The 22,454-nt window shown below is 35.1% G+C and overlaps 1 protein-coding gene across 1 annotated transcript in view; it reads right to left on the bottom strand.

Moving 5' to 3' along the window:
- Positions 1–4,842: 4,842 nt before the first annotated feature.
- Positions 4,843–22,454, bottom strand: part of TPH2 (tryptophan hydroxylase 2) — an 85,577-nt gene continuing 67,965 nt past the window's right edge. Inside the window, exons 9-11 of the mRNA XM_070946855.1 lie at positions 14,475–14,570; positions 5,125–5,258; positions 4,843–5,017 (exon numbers count right to left, since the gene is read on the bottom strand). Of these exons, the coding sequence (XP_070802956.1) occupies positions 4,843–5,017; positions 5,125–5,258; positions 14,475–14,570 (405 nt within the window). The remainder of the gene's footprint in view (positions 5,018–5,124; positions 5,259–14,474; positions 14,571–22,454) is intronic.

Below are 22,454 nucleotides of genomic sequence, written 5' to 3'. Positions count from 1 at the left end.
TTCAGGTTTGAATCCAGTCCAAATAGTAAAGCACTCCTTTTGGATCATAAATGTATATAAGCCCACTCCCACATAACAAACAAACAGATAAATGCCGCCCCCAAAAAAGCCAAAATTCTTCAGGCTGCAAAATGGAGAGCTGCTTTATGCAAAGCAATAGAAAACTATCACTACAATCAAGTTGATGTCTTAAAGGGAAAAGGTATTATCTGCAATGGTCCCGTTTCTTTGGAACACTGTCTCGGTTGATGGCTAACCATTTTTTTAAAGTTAAGGACTATACTTGACCTTTAAGCAGTGTAGTCATAGCTACATCCCATAAAATAAGCAGATCCACACATCATTCAACTATAGCTATAATCAAATGTGATTAAACTGTTTAATATGATTATTCCACTTCTGCTTTGTCAGTTTCTCCTTCTGAAATATTCTAAAGTAATTTACCTCATCTGCAATTCATGACTATTTTCAAAGGGTTCTTAAGGCTTTATGCTACTGCTATCAATGACAATTGATTTGGTTTTAGTAGTGTTATCATCACACTTGTTTCATTAATAACTATTTTATTCAGCTCATATCCATTACTGAAGAATTTTTATCTTTGGGAGTGTTTTCCACCCAAGGCAACCTAAAATATTTTATATTTTAAAATATTTTAAACAAAATATATTTGAATTTCAAATAACTAAATTGACATACAAAAATGGGTTCAAATTATCAAATTGACAGTCTTCCAGATGTTATGTTTGTTTAGAATACTACCTTCACCTTTTTTCTTTGATAGTGTGTTTACATTCAGCATGTTATACAAAGACTTGTTTCTGTATGATCAAATAGTTCCATAAATCTCAATAATTCCAAGTTACTCCCTGTTATTCTAAATTATGCCTTGAAAGTATTAATTATTGGGACTTTCTTCCCATAAACATGGCTTGCCCAGGTTTGCTTTCATCCCATGTATTACAGTTGCTGTGACAGAAGTAAGACTTCCATTCTTAGAGATTATTTGTGAAGAATCAGAATGCAAGTTTCCATTGGTCAGGGAAAAACTGAATCCTATATGCATAGCAGAAAGACATCTAGAAAACCTCCATATAAAAAGATCCAGCTAATATATAAGGGAATACACAATGACCCCAGAGTTTTGCAAGCAAAAAGAAATGATGGCATAGCTAATTTAGAATTACCATTTTGCTCCAGAGATGAATGGAGTTAGTGATTAATTTGTCACATTCAATTGCAAATTAAGATTTGAATTTTTAAAAGCTGTTTGTAATCAGAGCTTGTTTCTGTTTAGAGCTAATCACACATAACACTCACAACGATCATCAATTATATCTCTTGATTATGGGATACAGTGAAAAGGAAGTTCCAAACAATACATTATGTATCTGCTATTTAGTGAAGATTATGTCTGATTAAATGTTCTAGTAAAGCATCATATCTATTGACACATTTTATTATATCCTTTAATCTATCAACCAGCAGAATATGGGATAGGATTACAAGTACTGTATATACTTGGAAGCCTATGACAAAGTCTGCAGTTGTTTGCAATGTAAACCCCTTATGGACTCTTCTCAGGCATCCTCCAAGGCATGAAGAATAAGCCCAAATATCTATATGATTGAGTAAAATCTGTAAAATACTATTAAAAATTATATGTATACAGAAAAGTGTGATCTTTACTTTATAATCACTATAATACCCTATACAGCCACAGATTTATTTTCCTTTATACTGCTGAATAAACTAGTAATCAGTTAAGGTAATGACAAAATTCAGGAAGATGGTAAGAGGGCAATAAGAAATAATTACATCATTTTCTATTCCCATGTTTTAGTGGCTTTCTATAGGTATAGAAAACAAGTCTATGTTCATTGTGGAAAAATACAAATATATACTCTATTGCTTTTTGGCAAAGAAATCCAGCAACTTAAAGAAAATAAAATCTATACCAGGGAAGACATTTAACTGTTATATTTATAGATAATATTATATAAAGATATGGTCCCAGGTATGAGTTGATGGGAAGATCAATTACATGTAAATTATCACTTGAAGTTACAGTCATCAAGTGCTGGGTAACTGCCTAAACTAGCTATTATGGTGTGAATTGCTGACTATACTGTATGTAGGAGTTGCTACTTTACTTATTTCGAGGTAAAGTTATATTTCTTTCCCTTTTCTTAATTTTAGAACTGCTCCAGATTTAACTCTGTGCCTGAAGTTCCAATAGCATCCATTGCAACAAGTGTCCTTTAGTTCCAAATAGCTCTAGAGGTCATACATGCTTTATCAGTGGGATCCTTGGTGTTCTCCAAGCTTTGTTGTTTTCTTGCTCATATTTCATTACCAAACTAGGTAACATCATCAGTGATGTTTGGTAATGAAAAGTTTGGTAGAAACATCTGTAAGAAAACAACCAAGCTCAGAGAGCATCAAGGATCCCACAGTTCAATCCTGAGCTACAATTATTCTCTTCTATTGGTGCTTTAACAGTTTCATTATTGGATCTGCTACACTGTGCTCTAATTAAATTGCCTTCAAAGGGTACACAGAAAATGCAGTCTGGTTCAGAATGTGCCAATTTACTTAGTAACAGTCAGAAAGGGTAGCACTATTACCAACTAACTAATTTTATTAAAAGATATAACCTTTTATGAGCTGCAGTTCACTTCATCATCTGAGCGCCTAGACTATTTTAGTATTTAATTTGGTGGGACAGAAAAGGAGGAAAAGGTCAGTTATGCAGATTCGGGTTGCATATTACTAATACCTTAACAATTAACAATTGTAATATGTTTTAAACCCAAAGTGTTGCTGGATAAGCCAATCTTCTGAAATTGCCTGAAACTATACAATGTAGGTGAGTTCAACAATTTCTCATTCCGTGGTGGAAATAGGGTCTATTAATTTGGATTGCTATTAAATAACCTGGGAGGTTGAAAGTGTTTTAATAATACTTTCTCTTTGCTTTGAGTTGAGACTTCAAACTCAAGTTTGTCCATTAATTCTTGTGTGCAAAGTCTGGCCCATTTGTCTTAGAGGGACATTTTGGCAAATATTGCATTGGAGGAAGACTAAATGAAGGCACCTGTAAACCTGTGTGATTACTTTTTGGGGCTATGATGGTATTGTTGGGGGAAAATAGACATCTATATTTGGCATTTCTTGCTTCTTGTGAGAATCTACTTCAGGTTAGGTGATTATACTGACTCTGTAAACCGCTTAGGGAGGGCTGTAAAGCACTATAAAGCGGTATATAAGTTTAAGTGCTATTGCTATTATGTTTGCAAGTATGGGTCTGCCATTCAGGGTCCAAGAAAGTATACTGCCTAGGGATGTGTGTGTCTGTATCTGTTTTTGTCTGTGTGAATAGCTGGTGACTGCCTAAAGTTTTCTTTTGGAAATGGTTTGGTATATTGCCTACTTCCTAGATTGAGAGAGAGTAACTTGCTGGTTTCATGCTTAAGGCAGGGCTAGAACTTCAGTCTCCCAGTTTCTAGCCTGATGCCTCAACCAGTAGAACAAGCTGATTCTCACAATGGGTTATAGATTATTAATAATGTGTTTGAGTGACTTAAACTGTGAGTTGTAGGTGATAATCAGTGGTGTTCTGTTATGCTATTTCTATATTCTATTTTTAACAGGTCCTCTCTGGGAATGGAACTGGCTCTATTGATTTGTCTATTGGTCTCATAGGGTGAGTAGTTCAGTTTCCTGATGCTTAGTTTAATTTCATCAGTTAAGTATCTCTCTCAAGTGGGTCCAAAAAAAATGTGGATAGAGCATTGAGTTTTGGTATAGATGATAGATGTGATATGTTATAGATGGAAGCTGAAAGCATGTAGCTATGCAAGGCAATCTGTAATTTTTCTGTCTAACATAATGTTTATATGTTCATTGTTAAGTTTTACTGAGACATCAAAGAAGCTGATTTGTTCTGTATGTAGCTCCAAACTGAGGTTGACAGGAGAGAAGAAGTTGTGAGGAATGATGAAATTTGATAAGAGATTCATTTCCATGAGTCAAGATAATTACAATGGATTAGTGCAAAGATACCTAGCCTTACGGAAGGATGTGATATTTTAGCATCAGTGATGATACTCTCTTTGGTTTAAAGTCCATGATTGGGCAAAATGTTGGTCTATATCATCTCAACATCTATGGTGGCTAAAATTATATTTTTTGTAAAATGTGTTAGAAAATGTGTTACCAGACCCTACAAGAAGCAAAACATGGCTATGCTCCTAAAACGCCTTCTTAGCAGCAAGAAGTACAAGACAGCTGCACAGAAAGATGTGCTTCAGACCAAATTATGTTTTAGGACAAATCTATAGTTTCAGGTAGAAACACACCTCTCTACACAGAGTTGCCTATTTTCTAAGAGCATCCTTTTGGAGTTTTTCAAAAAATATTTGGCTTTAATTACTACTATCTTCAGGAAATTAGTGATTTTATTTTGAAAAGCATGAGGATTTTCTTTAAAAATATATAATACTTACTAAAGTTTAACTTCCAGTGTATGATTGACTGATGACATTTTGCCTTTATTAGTTCTTTTGTGATATGACAGCAACTGTATTTGTAACTCTGTAAATATGGAAAGGAAGCTTTTTGAAATTTATGCAAGCTGATAAAAAAGACTGTGTAATCCTCTTCCTTAAGTATTTGTAGGTTAGTGTTGGTGTATTTCAAGTTACATATAAGTAGAAGAGAACACAGAGCAAATGTGGTAGCCATGCATTAGAGAAGAAATAGACAATGCTAAACTGGCCATTGTAGCTTATAATGGTGTTACAGCATCTAGTTATTCTTCAAAACCACATCACTAAGAAATCAGATACCCAAATATCTATTCATTTTGCTTAAAGCATCACACACTGTGTTCAGGTCACTTCGGAGATCCTGGACAACATTTTCAATGCTTCTGGTGTCTTTCAGAATTTCAATGCTTTGAGTGTAGGGGTTGAAATAAACAGAAAAGGGACGATTGATTGATTTTGCAAAGTCCCTGAAATAAAAATAAAAAAAGAATTACATTAATTCTTATTTCTACACGTACAGATAAGAGCAAATTCAATCTGGGGTTTGTTTTTAAGGGTCATGGAAACAACTTGCCTCATCTTTTCTTTGGCTTCTTCAAAACTTTCCGAAACAAAGTAAGCTTCCTGGAAAGTTGTGATAAGGCATTCTTGCAAGCAGGTTGTCTTTGGATCAAATGTTTTCACATTGGCTTTATCAGACAGAGCATGCTGCAAAATACACCACATCAAATATTAAGTTACATGACAGAAACCTCAAGTGTTTCTATGCACCCAAGCTTTATAGCAAAGAATGCTCTCCACTTCACATGATTCACCTATAATTGTTTTTTTTTCGGAATGAATGTGATGTGCATCTTAAACTTATCAATCTATTTATTATCTTTTAAGATTCCCTTCCCCTCAAGTAATTACACCATCAAGAATATAGTGCTAATTGCATCAAGAATATAATAATTTTGTTTTATATATGAAAAATAACTTAAATCATCACACCTGAAACAAAGATCATTTTATTAATAAATACTTCAAGTATTCCCATACTATGGCGAATATTAGGAATTCTTCAAAAGCAGAAACAATATATGGATATTTACCCATATTACACATTCATAAAAATTATATTTCACCTCCAGTATCACATAACACCAGTTTGTTTCAGACTTGAAAAGATCTAAATAAATAATGAATATTTTCATTGCTCTTTTTAAATATAAGGTAGATTGACAGGATATTAACAATTCATCAAGAGTATTCACTGTATATCCATTTGTTTAAAACCAAACTGAGTGACATTTAGAAGTCATGAAATGTTATGAATATAGAATTTTTTAGAATAATGTAAAGAACTGGGAATGAATGGGAGGCTTTGGACATCTGTGGAATATCATACTCTGCTCTAAACAGCCCAGTTTCCAATTTATGGTACAGGAATTGTTCTATCTCGGTTCATGAAGAAAGTACTAATCAAATATTTCTTTTTAAGAAAGAAATTTATTAAAAATTTAATTATAAAGGTTGTATGTTATAGTGAATACAGTGTCTTGTACTGTATAGTGAATACAGTAGCTTGCACAGCTATGTGTGTGTGTGTGTGTGTGTGTGTGTGTGTGTGTGTGTGTGTGTGTGTTATTCTCACCATATGCACATATCTGGTACTTTTATATATGACGACATGGATTTTCATGAGAATAAAAATTGGGGCATTTCCCTTTCTGTATGTTTCATAATTTTTAGATTCCATCTTTAATTTCTTAAAAAACAACTAGTCGCTAACCATTTTAGAACTTGATTTATGATGAAATATATAATAATTTGTCTACCTATTTTCTTTTTTTAAAAAAAGAGTCCTTTTTAATGTTTTTCCCCCCAGGAAGTAGACAAGGCAAATCATTTCTGTAAAATCTTATCAAAAAAATTGCAGGGACTTGTCCAGGCAGTCTCCAAGAATTGAATATGATTGAACTATACTTGTTATTTGTGCTTTATTATTCCCAGTGTCTCCTTATTTTTCCTTGTTTCTAGGTTATTTTTTTATTTGTCAGATATTCTTTGGCTCTTCAACTTGTTTTCTTTCATCTGTTTTCTTTTACTTGTTTTTGGTTTTAGCATGCTAATCTTATTTTCCAGCCTGATCTTCCATTTTGTGGTGCACTGTTTGGCTTTTATTTTTCATCCAAGGTATTCAGTTATAACTGCAGCCATTCTGTACACTAGTAAGTTTGTTTCTTGCAGTGAGTTGGTGCTTACACTTGATATAGCCGTATTTGTAGCTTTTAACGCTTGTGCTAGCTGTTTCTTTGGCACAAGCTTCAATGCAGACAGCTTATTCTGTTGTTTTTTGTGCTGCTCTAGATGCTCATTTATTCTTTACCTCAATTCTTTTTAAATAAAGAATTTGTTCTTTCTAAAGGGAGGGCAGGGGAGGAAGTACCTGGTTTAGGAATGAAAATGATTGTTGATCTTCTAATCTCTTTTCTGTTATTTCTGATTCTAGACGTTGTTCTTTCCAGAACTGATGCATTCATTTCAAATAATCTCTTCTTGTTGGACTTGATTTGTAATAACAGACCATTATTTGTTTTCAAACTTTGTATATATCTGTGATGGGTAAACACCAGGGGCGAGTTCCAAATCCCGTCGCTACTGGTTCGCTCATGCGTGCAATCCGGTGCGAACCAGTAGCAACCTATCACTGGTAAACACCCTTTCTCAAAGTAGCCTTGCACCTGCTGGACTTGGTTGCTAGCCAACAATAATTTTTCCTACAACCATCTTGTCTTTAGATGTCCAGGAACTCCAACACCTAGGGTAGTTCTTGTTGACCCGGATGATAACTGATCATGTATGGGTTTCTGTAAATTACATCTCACCATATTGTTTATGGGAAAGATACTCATTTTCTGTGTCCTGTGATAAGACCTGTCATGTATAGCTGAACCTCTGGCACAGCTCTCATATTCCTGAGAGCACATAAGCCCCACAACCATATCACTGTGCTTCACTGGAGGATTATTATTATATTTAAATAAAGAATTTAATATCTACATAGCTGCACAAGAAGGTTATCCTTTTGTCTGCAAAACATCACACCTGCTGAACAGAAGAAAAGACTGAAGTTCTGACCCAATGTCTGGAAGAACATGCAGGTGGGAAGAAGTAAGCTGCTCCAATAAACTCTGTGTGGGTAGTCTTTCTCTGAAGAATCAGTCTGTGAGGATCCTCTGTTAGTTGGAGAAATTACGGCTAGACAGACAGAAGGAATCCATGTATTGAGGTAGTTCCATTCCTTCTTGAAGCAGATGCTTTGAGGAAGGCTTCTTGTCATCAAGTATTAAAAGTCAACTACAGCAATACACCTTACCTGGAGCAGCCTTTGAAGATTCTTCTAAAGCTGCAGATGATGCAGAACACAGCAGCCCATTATTGTCAAATGAGAGCCACCAGTGCCATATGCCAATGGTTTGACTCTATACTGGCTTCCAAGAGGCTTCTGTAGGCAATTTGAAGTGTGGATTTTAACCTCTAAAATCCTTTATGGCTTAATACCTGGAATTCTTCTGGACTGTATGTTTCAAGTAGAACCAACCCATCCAGTGTTTTTTAGAACAAAAGAGTACATTGAGAGTTACCTCCTAGTGAGATGGTTCAGAGCACATTGCATGTATTTCATGCTATTCCCTTATTTAATGGATTCCTTTTTCTTAAGAGATGGCACCCTCACAGCTTTTCAAACAGCAGTCAAGGTAGGGCTTTTCTGTAAACTTTTTGATTATTGATGAATAAAGAAGTCATTCTTGATGCCAAATTTTGTTTTTAGCTTGTTTTGATGGATTATATATTGCTGTAAACTACCAGAAGTCTGCATGAAGCCAGTAGTTAGGAAATATCAAAAATCAAGTTTTTTTCTCTTTCCTTTCAACAATCTTTGATCTGTCTTTTGACTGTGGAAAAGCCCTCTAGGTAAATAGGACAAAGCATCTATGTGTTTTTCTTCTTCCAGTCTAAGATTACTAGTAGACGGTGTTTTGTTTGTAGAAAGCCCAAGATTCAATTCCTGGCCACTTCATACTGAGCCGAGAAAGATTTCAGTTAGATATTCTAGAGAGCTGGTATAGATGTAAATACTGAGTTGAGTGGATCAAGATTAAAAGTAAAATTATGCAAAAGTGAAATTGCCATTTCTAGTGGCATACATTTTATAAATTGAAATTGAAATTTGGAGGGGTACATATTGTGGACCAGTGATAGGTGTACCACGACGCTACAAATTACAGAACTCTCACTTGGATAGAACAGGAAAACATCTAAATTAATGATTAACTAATAATTTAAAAATATATTTAAAAAGATGTTAGAGACATGGGGCAAAATGTGTTTTATTAAGAGGCATTCCTGCCCAGCAATATGAAGCAATATGCAATAAATTTAACACTGTCTGCAACTCTTTTCAAAAGCTGCATCTCTTTCTAGAATCACATGTCAGCCTTGCAGAACTCAGGCACATGATCCTGAGAAAAGACATGACTTTAAAACAGTTGCAGATGTGTGTTGTCTGCATGCTCCTATATGCTACAAGGATTTTTCAGGAATTGAATCTGAAATCCTTCCCACCCTTGAAAACAAGGTTCTTTCTAGACAAAATTGTCTAAACATGAAGCTTGGGTAATACTCAGAATTCATATGCATACCAATAAAAATTGTGGATTTCTTCTAAGTATTGCATCATTGCAACACAAGAATTGTCTTGAAAATTAAATGTATTTGGGGGTGTGAAGTGATGACTTCTTTTTCATTGCCCCACACATAAATATGCAGGCAGGCATCTACAATTAATCCAGCATTAAGATACCTCATAAAAAGAATGATAAAATAGATTCAATTAATTAGCCTAAGTGCTTAAACAGGAGCAATAATTCCAGGCAACACTCAGCCACTCTAAAGCTTGTATCACATATTTCTAGCAAAACTTAATGTTGTTTTCTATCCTGGCATTTTACAAGAACAAATTGCTTGTAAAATATGGAACTTAGCAACAAAAAGTCTTGGTTATAATTTTTTTAAGACAACAAAAGAAAAAGAGATAACCAAATGCCAAAAATATTTATGTAACTAAACATTTGTTTGAAATCAAATTTAGATAAGGCAGCATATCCCAAAGCTATAAGCATCAGTCACTCACAGCAGGTGCCTGTTTGTTAGTTTTCAAGCAAATTACATCTCCAGAAAAGCAATTTCACCCTCATTTATAGGACAAGTTTTCATATATCTGTGTACTGCCTGAGCATGTAACCTACAACAGAAATTCCCAAATGGAGATACATTCCTAAATAACAGAAATAGGCAATTTCAAAGCAAAATTCTGTCAGAATTTTTTGAGGATTGCTTTTCCAACATTGAACCTAACTGGATCCAGGATCCCTATAATGAGCTTGATCTTCCTGTTATTCCTCATACAACAGGAGTTGTGTCTTCAAAAAACAATGTAATAATTAAAAAATCAAAGAGAAGCTATGCTATTTTTATCTACCAATGGAAAGATCTCAGATAAAATAGGAATTATTCTGAATTACACTTGAGAATTTACAGTTGCTCTAGGAGTTCAAGAAAGTCATGCAAAATCAAGGGTAGGCGATGTCAACTAAGCTCAGAGAGCACCAACAGAGTCCCCAAGAATTCAACCCTGAGCTACACATGTCTTCTTCAGTTGATATGTTAAATAAGTTCAGGACACTTTACACAGAAAAGAAACCCACTTCTGTATTCACATATGCCATTCATTGAGTTGTGGGTTGTGATCTTGATATCTAATGAAATGCATTTTAGGGACTGCTTTTAAAAACTGTACTCCCACATCAGTTTTTAAAGAACCCTTTTTCCTTGGCTGTGGGGTCCCACTTATTAAATTTACTCTTCAACTCAGAGAGTCTATAATCCAGGCTCTTTTGTCTTTAAGGTTCTTTAAATATCTCCACATGAGCCAGTCCCTTTCATGGTAAGTCTTATACATAGAAAATAATTTTTAATTTGTAAAGCTCATCAGACAATTTAAACACCCTTGTATAAAAAACAGCCTATAGAAAGAGCAGTAACTTTAAGTAATAGCCCAATTAGCAGCATAAGCAAGGATAATAAAAAAAGACCACAGAACTCAACATTTTATTATTAAAGATGAAAAAAATAAAAAAAATAGCATCAGTTCAAATTATAACATCAAATCCTAGCTAACATGGGAAAAATAAATTTAACAAATATCTGATGGTTTATATTGCCAGGTTCATGTTTACCTCTTTTAAATTAGATTTCTAAAAATGTGTGAGTAACACTGAAAATGCAGTAAACTATGTTTTTTCAGTGAATGGGATGTAAGGAATACCTCCAACTCATAGCTTTTAAGACTACACAAACCATAATGAATCCAAACAATTTAGTTTTGAAGGTAAAAACCAACATGTCCGTAAGTGGTATGCATCCTTAATTGGATATTCAACCAGCAAATGTCTCTCACCTTCTTAAACACTTTCTGATTTAAAAGAAATATTTCAAATGGCAATGTAAATCAAAGATTCTTAGTGAATGTCTTCATTTTTAAATTTAGAAGAGGAGAAAACTTCTATTTTAATTTAAAAACAAAAAACTTAACAGGATTGAAAATGAAGAAAGTTTTAAATAGAGAAAGGGGACAGTGATTTCTTTCTTAAAAAAATATTTTTTCTGATTAAAGTGCCTTTGAAAATAGCAAAATTAATTAGACCTGTTGACCATATCTCTGTGGGAATGCTGGTTGTTTCTTATTAAATCAAGAACATAAGGATAATATGAGCTAAGCAGTTAGACTGTAACTATGGAGAGCTAATTGGAACTAAAGTGTTAAAGATAGTAAGAAGCAAAATAGGGGAAAAACAGAAGCCAGCCTTTTACTTTCACTGTAGTCACTGGCATATTTTCACTTCCTCACAACAGCAATCACAAGAAAATCTGCTGAACTGGCAGACAGAGGCAGGAGTTCACTAGAACAGCTTACAGATAAGGGCATTTCACCAGATTTATTGCACAAAAAGTTTGAAGAATTTGGCAAAAAGATGACTTCAACAGTTAAAAAGGAAATAGAAGAAGGATTTGCAGGAATAAAAAAAAAGATGTCAAGAAGAAGTTCGGAAGAATCTATGGTGCAACTGGGTGCAGACTTAAAACAAATTAATGATAAAGTAGACGTTTCAATCCTACAGGGAGATTTAATTAATTAAATTTATATACCGCCTCTCTCCGAAGACTCAGGAGATGAAATTTAATGTTAACAAGAAACTAATGGCCAATATTTTTATTGAGTAATAAGTATAATATAGTTATTATAATATAATTATTATAGTTATTGTAAAAACTTTACCATGATATGGCTGAAAAGTTGAAGATAATATTACAGAATTTTATTCATGGAGATCGATGCAAGTAAAAAAAGAAAAACAGAATGTGATTTAGGGTTTTAAACATTACTCTAGATCAGAGGTGTCAAACTCAAGGCCCGCAGGCCGGATCCAGCCCACGGGGTGCTTAAATCTGTCATGCCGAGCCAGCCTGGAAATATCAAAGGACCAGCCTGTGGTGCCTCTGCTGGCCAAAACCAGTCATGCGCCCCCCCCGGCCCATTTTCAGCCTGGAGAGTGCTGCAGGAGGCTGGGGAGGCCAAAAATGGGCCACGTAGGGGCCACGTGGGACCATGCGGTGCTTTCATGCAGCCCATTTTTGGCCAGGAGAGTGCTGCAGAAGGCCATGGAGGCCAAAAATGAGGCATGGGGAGGGGCACACACACCCCTGTGCCCTGTTTTGGCCAGCAAAGTGCTACAGGAAGCCATTGAGGCCAAAAACAGGGTGGGGGGTTGTGTGCAGCCCCCATGCCCCATTTTGGCCAGCAGGGTGCTGCAGGAAATGTCCATCCCATCTCCCCCCCACTACCTGCCCACCCTCTGGCCCATGGAGGAGAACTACAATGCTGATCCAGCTCTCAAAGAAATCCAGTTTGACACCCCTGGTCTAGATTATGGAAATAATATTATATAATATAATATTTAGAACAGGGGTGGGCAATTAATTTTCCCAAGGGCACACATGAATAGCTAGGATTGTTGTGGAGGGCTGAAACCCCCCCAACTCCCCTACCCCCACCAACACCGATGCCTCCCTGCTGATGCCCTGCTCCTACCATCTCCCCCACTGATGTCACCCTGCCCCCACCTATACCACTCAGCCACTGATTCCCTGCCCCCCCAACACTGCTAATGCCAGAATACTGGATGTGGCTAATGCCAAAATACTGGATGTGGCCCAAGGACTGTAAAATGTCCAGGTCTACTTTAAAGAGAGGTTAAAATCTAATTGCACTTATAATTGTGAAAAATATCGGAAACGGCTGCTTTGTATCTTTTTTTTTCTTTTCTATTTTAACTTTTTTCATTGCTTTCTTTTTTGTATTAAAGTAATGAAGAAAAATTACCTTATTTTTTTTAAGTTTCAGTAAAAGTTACTGTATATTAAAAAACCAATACTTTGTACATACTTTAAAAATGCACAGCTGATAATTGGCACAACAGAGATATCACCACATTTCAAGAATCCTGCATCATTAATGAGCCATATTCTGCACTAGTTTAAATTTGCTTAACTAGTTTTGGAATTACTCCAGGTAGAGTTCATTACTGCCTAAATCTAACCTGGATATCACTAAAGCATATTTTTTAAACAACAACAATATTATCATATTATCACTGTCATTTTTAGTGGATTTGGTATTTGTAACTGTTTCTGTCTAGCTGTATTTATTACTTTAATTTGTGTTGCAAGCTGCCTTAGGGTATATATTATGAAAGACAGAATATAAATGTCTTCAATAAATAAATAAATCTTGGTTGTACAGCAAGTTTGAATTTTCTTGAGGGCACAAGCACCTTTTTTTTTAACTTCATTGGCAAAATGATTGCTAGACTGAAACTAATGTGCCACCTGGAATATCAGTGTCAAGAAGTTTAGAGGTTTAATTTGTGGGGGTTATGCTTAAATAGATTTAAGATTTCCAACATAACTAGAACTGTATATATTGGCTTGTCAATTGATGGGCATAATCATCCTACAAAGTTGTCAATAATAACTGCTACTGTATACACCTCTACCACTAGAGTTTAGGATTGCTGCCAAGTTATCATACTTAGGATTCTGGGCTTTTTGTTTAACTGCTTGAACATTGTTACAGCTTAAATTCCAATGTTTCTACTGCAAAGGACTGAAACAAAATTATATTTGTTATATTAGTACAGGTCATAGAATATGGCAAAAATTTAAATGAAGCTGGAAAATCAATTTCCAGGGAGGGGATGTAAATGAACCGAGTTCTAATTTGAATTTTGGATTTCATGAAGACATTCAATTTGAATTTGCAATTCAGTGTGAAGAGTTTATCCAAAGAATCAAGTCAAATCAAAGATTTGATCTGATAAGAGTATGTATGCATATTACAAAGTCCATCAGATAGTTGAATTAATTCAGAAGCACCTGACCTAATTCAAATGGGTAATTTGCTTGAATCACACTCAAATACAAGAATCAGACTGAAGTATGACACATACAGTACCTTAATACATGTGTCAAGATATATATTTCAGATTAGCATTAAAAAAAATCATTTCCATCCCAGATTAGCATTATGATCTAATATTCCCATTGTTCTTCTACAAGATTTAATTGAAAGCATAGCTTTTCTAATGTATTTGTTAGAAACAGTTATATATTGCCCTTCAGCCGAATGGCTCCCAGGAAAATTTCAAAGTAAAGTTAAAGCAACAATGAGTTCAGTGTAAATCACACACACGAGAAATATGTAGAAATCATAGAGCTGGCTTCTAGTGATAAATAATAGAGTTTTGTTTACATCAATACCTTGAGCTCTCCAATAGAAGACAAAAGACCTGCTCCATAAGCCCTCAGCTGTCCATCTTGCTTACAAAGGCCAAATTCAATAGTGAAGAAATAACACTGTAAAATGAAATACACAGACACACACATACATATATTAGAATAAATCTAGATACACTCAGAAATCAAACAGGTCACCAAGTCACCGGGTAAGCCCTTCCTCATGCTATTTTTTTAAAAATAAATGATGTGAAAGAAAACTACCAAATAGTAAACACCATGAATACCAGGGGTTATCATAAATCTATTTAATGTAAATCATGATAGGAATTAGGACTGTGCAGTGTTTCAGATTCAATGTCAAAAGGCTGTTGCAGGGTATGCACAGTGTAAAAATGATACTTGTCTTCCATTTTTAAAGCACTTGCATTTTTATTTTGAATCATGAGGCTACCTACTGCAGCCAATATCTAATTCCTAGAAAAGTCAGTTAGTCTAAAGTGTTGCAAGCAACTAGCGTGTTTTCATACCTGTGCTATCCGAAGTAGCTTTGGGGAATTATATCTGAAGAATTGCACAGCCCTAATAAAAATCACCATTGTTTACTAACAGATTTATTGTGAAATAAATAAAAGCAAGAACATATCTGTAAATCTGCTATCCAGATTTGCAGAATGCAAATGCTGGATGTGTTTTACTAGCACATTCAAAAATATTATCTTAAGGGGGGCCTTGGAAAAAAAATTCACAAGCAGAATGTGCACGTTATTAAAGGGTGAAAGTGTATATAGTACTTATGTAATAATTCTTCAAAACCTATAAAGAAGAATATATGTAGCTCTGGGTTGAAATGAGGGGACCTTCATGCTATTTGAGCTTGGCTGTTTTCTTGCAGATGATTTATTATCTAAATTAGGTAATATAATCAATGCCAGTAAGGAGTGGGGTTTGCTCTCAATTTATATTCTAGTGGCTTGCCCTGTCGATGTTAGTGGGGCTGGTCTTAGTGATTCTTTTGTTGGGCTTGTTTGACAGTGTTTTATTGGTTGCTTGAGTGTTGATTTGATGTTAATCTTGGAGTCTAATCTATGCTCATCTGGATGCTGATTGCTGGTGGAGAAGTGGTTAGGTCTTTTTGTTCCTTTTTAGGCTTGTTGATTGTCTCTTTTCCACAGTGTGTAGATCAGGGGTGAAATCCAACATTTTTCCCTACCGGTTCTGTGGGTGTAGCTTGGTGGGCATGGCAGGGAAGGATATTGCAAAATCTCCATTCCCGCCCCACTCCGCTACCAGTTCTCCAGAACCTGTTAGAACCTGCTGGATTTCATCTCTGGTGTAGATGTTGTTTATGTCTATGTGTCTATTGATGACTAATTTGTCTGAGTGCCAGGTTTCTAGAAATTCCCTAGCATTTTTGGAGTTGGCTTGGTCTAGGATGGTCACAGTTTTCCAATTGAAACTATGTTTAAGTCTGTCTACATATTGTGAAATTAAAGAGTTTTTATCATGTCTTCTGACTGCTAGTTGGTGTTCATGGATGGATCCTGCCAATCTTCTGCCTGTTTGTCTTGGTTGTTGCAGTCATTAAACTGTATGTCAGTGTTATTCTTTTAAGGAATTGTGTTGGTTGTGCTAAATTAGGTTGAGTAGTCAGGCACTTTATGATAACGTTGCATGGATATCCATTTTGTTGGAATATTTTGAATATTCCAGAGGACAGAACACATCCATAAACACCAATTAGCAGTCAGGAGACATGATGAAAACTCTTTAATTTCATAACACATGGACAGACTTGACTATAGTTTCAAATGGGAAGCTGTGATCATCCTAGACCAAGCCAAATCCAAAACCGCTAGGGAATTTCATACACATAAACAATATCTATGGACTATGCAAAAGAGACAATTAGCAAGCCGAAAAGGAAACAAAAAGACCTAAGCACCTCTTCACCAGGAATCAGCACCAAGATGAGCATAGATTAACTCTAAGATTAACATCAGATCAATAATCAAGTAAAAAAGTATTCCAATCAAGAAATTGCCAAACAAGCCACAGAGAAAAACTCTATTATAAGAAGTGGGGTTTTTTTTTCTTTTTTAGTGCCTTTAACTTGGTCCTGACTCCTAGCAACTTTGTGAACAAGTTTCTGCAGATAGCTTGGTAAACTTTTTAAAATGATTCAGTATTGCCTGCTTCCAAAGACTGAGAGAGAGAATAACTGGCCCAAAGTCATCCAGCTGTTTTGTGTCTGATTAGAGCTCACCATTTCCCAGTTTCTAGCCTGGTACCTTAACCACTACACCAAACAGCTTACAATATAATATTATAATTGCCATAGTTCTGAAGCTGATTTGTTTATATAAACTTTAACTGAATTGAAGAGACTGTTCATCCCACCCCAAGGGATTTGCATTTGCACCAGACAGGTAAATTTTGGCCCTTATTTTCCCATAGATCACTTTAGCAGGGGCTTATTACCCTCACCCCCACTCTAATTTAAAAAATCAATTTCTCATGTACAGTTGGTAGTTGCTAACCTGATGACCTCTGGAAGGGTGGTCTGTTCAACAAAGCCCTTAGTGAATTACCTCCTTCAACCAGCTTCACAGTACAGTAAGTTTCTTCAGGCAAAGCAAATACCGGTAAGTTATACTGCTTTTTTTGGGGGGGGGGGTCTATTCTTACTGCCTCATTTGACACTTTCAATAGCCAGAAGCAGAATCCTCTTTCAACATGTCCAGCCATCTTCTTTATGTGCAGAAATCTCTTTTGAATATTGGAAGCATTATTTGTTTATAAGATTTGTGTATAAGCCAATCACATAGACTCCAATTTACCTCAGCAAAATATTACTAAAACCTAAAGACTTAGGCAATGTACAGGACCTTGTTAAGGAAAAATTGATTGCCATTTTATCTTAGTCAATAAAATTGCATTGTTTCATGGTATGAAGCATGAAGCTTCATTGGAGCAAGGCCATTCTAGTCCACTAGACTGTGGGTTTCCATGGATCATGGCCTTTATTTCCATTAGATTGTGAATGCCCTTTTTTACCAAGATACATGCCTTTATTTATTTAAATACAATCATCCAATAGCTTATTTATGTGCTTTCTTGTGAATTTAATTGTGAAATTTAACAGCTTTTAGTCTGCATGGTTTATAAACACAGACAAATAAATATAAGCAAATAATTTAACATAGACAGCTTCCAAAGAGGATATACTGGCTGAATATATAATGTATCATCTATTTCAGTTCTCTGTTTTTAATGCAACAGATGTCGAAAACTTGTTTCTCTGTAGGTTGGGTGTCTATTTATTTATTTGATTTAAAATAGGATTTTTAAGGACAAATACGGTATATTCCCAAGATTGTGGAATGGAAAGGGAAGAGGAGGAGAGGGGAGGGGAGGTAAAATATAAAATCAAGATAAAAGCCATACCTTCTAAAATATTAACAGATACCCATAAAAATATTGAAATCAACTCCAATTCTGACTGGATTCCAAATTCCCTTAGGCAAGAGAATGGTTATTAGGCAGAAATCAGGACCATAGACAGTTCCCAAAGAAATTTCTGCAGGCTAAGCTAAAAAACAACTTCCTTAATGTTTCAAACTTGTCTTCATTTCTTAGAACTTTTATCTTGGCTATGTTTGCTTAAACAAAGTTACCTGCTGCATTTCCACAATATGCAAAGGTTGCTAGACTTTGGCCTGGTTTTAATTTTGTGTGTCTCAGTATGTTGTATAAATCCATCCCATTTGGTCAGTTTATGATTCAGTGTATTGCACAAACCAGAAAATTGGTTAATTTAGTAGCCAGTTCAGTTGTAGAAATACAGTCGTTATGTATTTTTGTTTCTATAATGCAGAAGTACTGGGAAAATATTGTCTGAATCCAAGAAAAGCAGAAGGGCAGTCCTCAGGTTGGGACGCCAAGGAGACAATACTGAAGATTTCGCCTTAATGAGACACTTTGGCTTCTTTCTTCCTCATTGTCAAGCTGCACACAGCTGGACAAGATCAAGGAACCAAGAAGTACACAATATCTCAGTAAGGTTTCTTTAATGCTGGTCAGCAGTAAATACAAAATCTTACTTAGAAATAGGAATTTTCCATCTTCATTTTCAATGAACTAAAGCAGTGTATCTTTAAGCAATTGAAATGTTCTTTTCCTTTGCTAGACTTTCTACAATCTTTCATACCCAGAGCAATACAAGAACTAAATCCTGCTTTATAAATAGTTCATACATCATGCAACTTCATTATTTGACTGACCTATGTTTAACTGAATAAACAAACCAGCTGTATTAGTACACCATTATTGTCCATAAACATAAGTTATCAATCATATACATGAGGAAAAACAAAATTTCCTGGTAGTTCTATATGGTTTGTATTTGCCAAATTCTAATTTTTATCAATATTGTGTTTGATTAAACTCTTTTATATGAAAAAGCTACTAAAATATTTTTACTGAATACAAACTATGGCAGATTCAGTCTAGTTCACAAAGGCTTGCTAAAGCCATTAAATGAAGTATCTCACCCAATGCTGCCATCTTCAGATCATTAGTCTTTAATACAATTATTGTCACCTTTCCAAATATTCAGGAAATTCTATTTGCTGATATCCTTTTTTGAGTATGTTTTTTTTAGTATGGTTTGGGAAACTATTCCAGTAATAAAGCTTGCTGATTAAGAAAACCATTTTTTTACATAAATACTAAAAGCTTTTAATATGTTTAAGCATTCTTAATTTAAAAGCAAGTAACTAAAAGCATTTCTCAAACAAATTGCATGATTTAACAAACATGCTTTTGATGCTTGTGTTTGTTTGATTAAATATATCATTGTTCTTTCTACAACTATTATGACAATATAATAGCAGAAATCAATGGTGGTTCCTTCTTTATATGAAGAGTTTTTTCTTTATCCATTTTGAAAATGTTTGCTTCTACATATCAAAAAGTTGTGGTAGATAGGTATGTTAAGGCTCATAAGCTTCATAAGATGCTCATGCCTGTGGTATATTTTACAATAGTTTGATACATTTTTATGTATCTTGTGTATACATTTTGATACACAAGTATTTTGTCTACTCCCATTATTTTCATTAAATGTATCTAAGCATGAACATACTCTCCACTTCAAATGATGCTTACTCATGTGCAAAGGCATCTTGAATTTGGGCCAATGGAAACTATTCCATTAATGGCAACAGGAGCCAAGGAAGTCCTACAAGAGAATAATCAGCAGGGAGTTTATTCTGTTGGGCCATTAAACTGGAGCCTGCTGTGGAAATGATCAATGCAATCTGCAGAGCCAGCAGAAGTGCAGCGGATAAGTAGAAACAAAAGTTTCTAACTTGCCTATGGATTTATATGATGAAGCCATGACCTCTTGTCATGCATCTTTTGGGGACTAGAAATCAGCAACGGAAAGCTGTTACAACAATGGTTTAAAAAATAGAGCTAAAGCAGAGACAAAATAACATGGCTGGCAGCAATTGTTACATTTTCATATCAGAATGGACAGATTTAGTTGAAGAAAATTGCACAGGCAGATCTGACATCAATACCTGGAAAGATTCCATACGGTAACATAAAGCAATTCTTTTTTAAGCTTCTATAGTGATTAGGAGAAGAAAACATGAATTTATTTAAAAAACTAATCTTATTTCATTTTGATTATATAGGTTTCTTAATATATTGTGGGAATGCTGTGGATTTAACGTATTATTACTCCACAAAGCAGATGACAAAGTATCTGATATCATTTGGACTGGCAAACTTGTTAGTGTGGCCTGAATAACGTGTTTTGTAGGTGGTTTCACAGCTGGTTTGGCATCTTTATTCAAATAATGTACATCAATTTTTCTTCATGAAATTGGAGTACAATATCAAATAGCATCTATAACATTCAATGCTGAATCTTAGACTTTTCAGAATATGCATTCATAATCAAGAAGTCAAAAAAATCTCCATATAACACGAAACTAGGAGATAGCTAAAGCCCTAAAAATAAAAAACAAATTTCAGTTTTTAAAAATTAGAGATACAGAAACAACAGAATGAAATTTAATATAAAAAGTGTATATACTTTTGTTTAGAAAAAAAAATGTACCAGTATAGGATGAGGAACACCTGGTTTGGAATTATTACCACTGAAAAAAAAATTGGAATTATGCTTAATTATAAACCAAATAAGAATGAGAAGTTTGATGTGGCTAACAAGTCAAATGTAATTTAGGCTTCTTCAGCAGAAATATGTTTCAAATTACAGGAAATAATGGTTCTATTTCATCTGATGGATTTCCTTCAATAACATGTCAATTCTGGACACATTTTAAGAAAGATTAAGAGAAAATGGTGCAGGTACATCAAGATCTTGCTAGAAAGACTGAGCAGATTAAGCTTGAGAAAAGCCAACAGACAGAGGGATAGATGGGGAATATGATGCCCCTTCAAGTACAAAGAAGAGTTATCACAAAGAGGTTTGAGATTTATTTGTATCAACTCAAGGTGATTAATGGTTAAGATTAATTAGTGGTCAGATCCAGGTATGAAACTCTTTCAAATGATGAGATTATTTCCACTATAGTGGAAGAAATTATCAAGGGAGGAGCTGAGGTCCACTTCATTGGATGTGGTCAAAGATGGAAATCAATCTAATAACAATGCTTTAATCTGGATTTTTGTACTGAATGGAGGTTGGAATTCAATGACTTAAATGGCCCCTTCCAAATCTTTGGGCAACAAAACAAAGAAAGTAAACACATTTGGGCATAAATAAAACTGCAATGTTCTGTAAAGTTGTCCAGATGTTTCAGTTGTGAATGCAAAGAAGCTATTCTGATTGTAACAGATTGCATCTTGCCCACTACAATATTTTTGATGGCTTTGTGGTTTGACTTTTTAGAGATTGGACCCTGAGCTCAGTTGAGAAGAAAACTTAGTCTTTAGCTCTTTATGAAAGAACCTGTCTAGCAGGTAGTTTAATGTGCAGACTGAGGACCACCAGAACAACTGGGCACAAGGAATCTGTTTTATTAGGATAGCTAAAGATATTTTCTGAAAATTTATGGATTAAGATCTGTTCGTTTTTACATAACAGCATGATCAAAAATATTGCTTTCATATTTAAATTTGAATATGCTAACCCAACACAGGAAGCTAAAAAACAAAGCAATAAATATAGAAAGTCCTGCTGAGAGAATTCATCTGCTATAGCACTATTTTTAATCATTGTTAGTGCAAACCACGTGAAAATAAGCTAAAAAAAACCAAATCCCAGAAGCATGAAGCAAATGAAGTTGCTTGTACTCAATTTCCTCCTAAAATACTAGAAGATTGTTCTCAGAGGTATAACTCCACTCTTCATAAAAACTGGAATCAGAATAAGTATGGAATCGCCATATTCTCACATTACAGCTTATGCTTATCTCTACTTCCAATTGAGAACTTACAGACTTCCAGGGAATGGCAAACTACTGTTCCCAGCAACAACAGTGAGCATAGTTAATATTGCAGCAATTTCCATATACTCTATTCCTATGTTACTACTTAAGGTTGCAACTAGAGTAAGCCCAATTCCTTGTACGATCAAACATACAATTACACACCAAGACAGATCTCCGGAACTTAATAAATAATTATCATATTTTTTGGACTATAAGACGCACTGGAGTATAAGACGCACCAAGATTTCGTAGAAGTAAACAAGGGGAAAAAAAGGTTTTGCCCTCCCCAGCCCCCAGGGGGACTCTGCAGGCCTCCCAAACCCTCTGCGTGTCCTGTTCTTGTGAAAAATGGGCCCGTTTTTTGTAAAAATGGAATGCACAGAGGGTTTGGGAGGCCAGAAATGGGAGGGAGGCCTGCAGAGTGCTTCTAGGGGCTGGGGAGGGCAGAGACGCAACACATAGGAGGTTTGGGAGGCCAGAAATGGCCCGTTTTTCAAAAAATGGGGCACGCAGAGCAGGGCTGGGTTCTAAAATTTTT

Source organism: Pituophis catenifer, unplaced genomic scaffold, assembly GCF_029215685.1.
Source record: "Pituophis catenifer annectens isolate HBS135680 unplaced genomic scaffold, rPitCat1.0.hap2 SCAF_7, whole genome shotgun sequence".
NCBI lineage: Eukaryota > Metazoa > Chordata > Lepidosauria > Squamata > Colubridae > Pituophis > Pituophis catenifer.
Note: the sequence above shows the minus strand (reverse complement) of the source record. Positions and strands in the feature narration are given on the sequence as shown.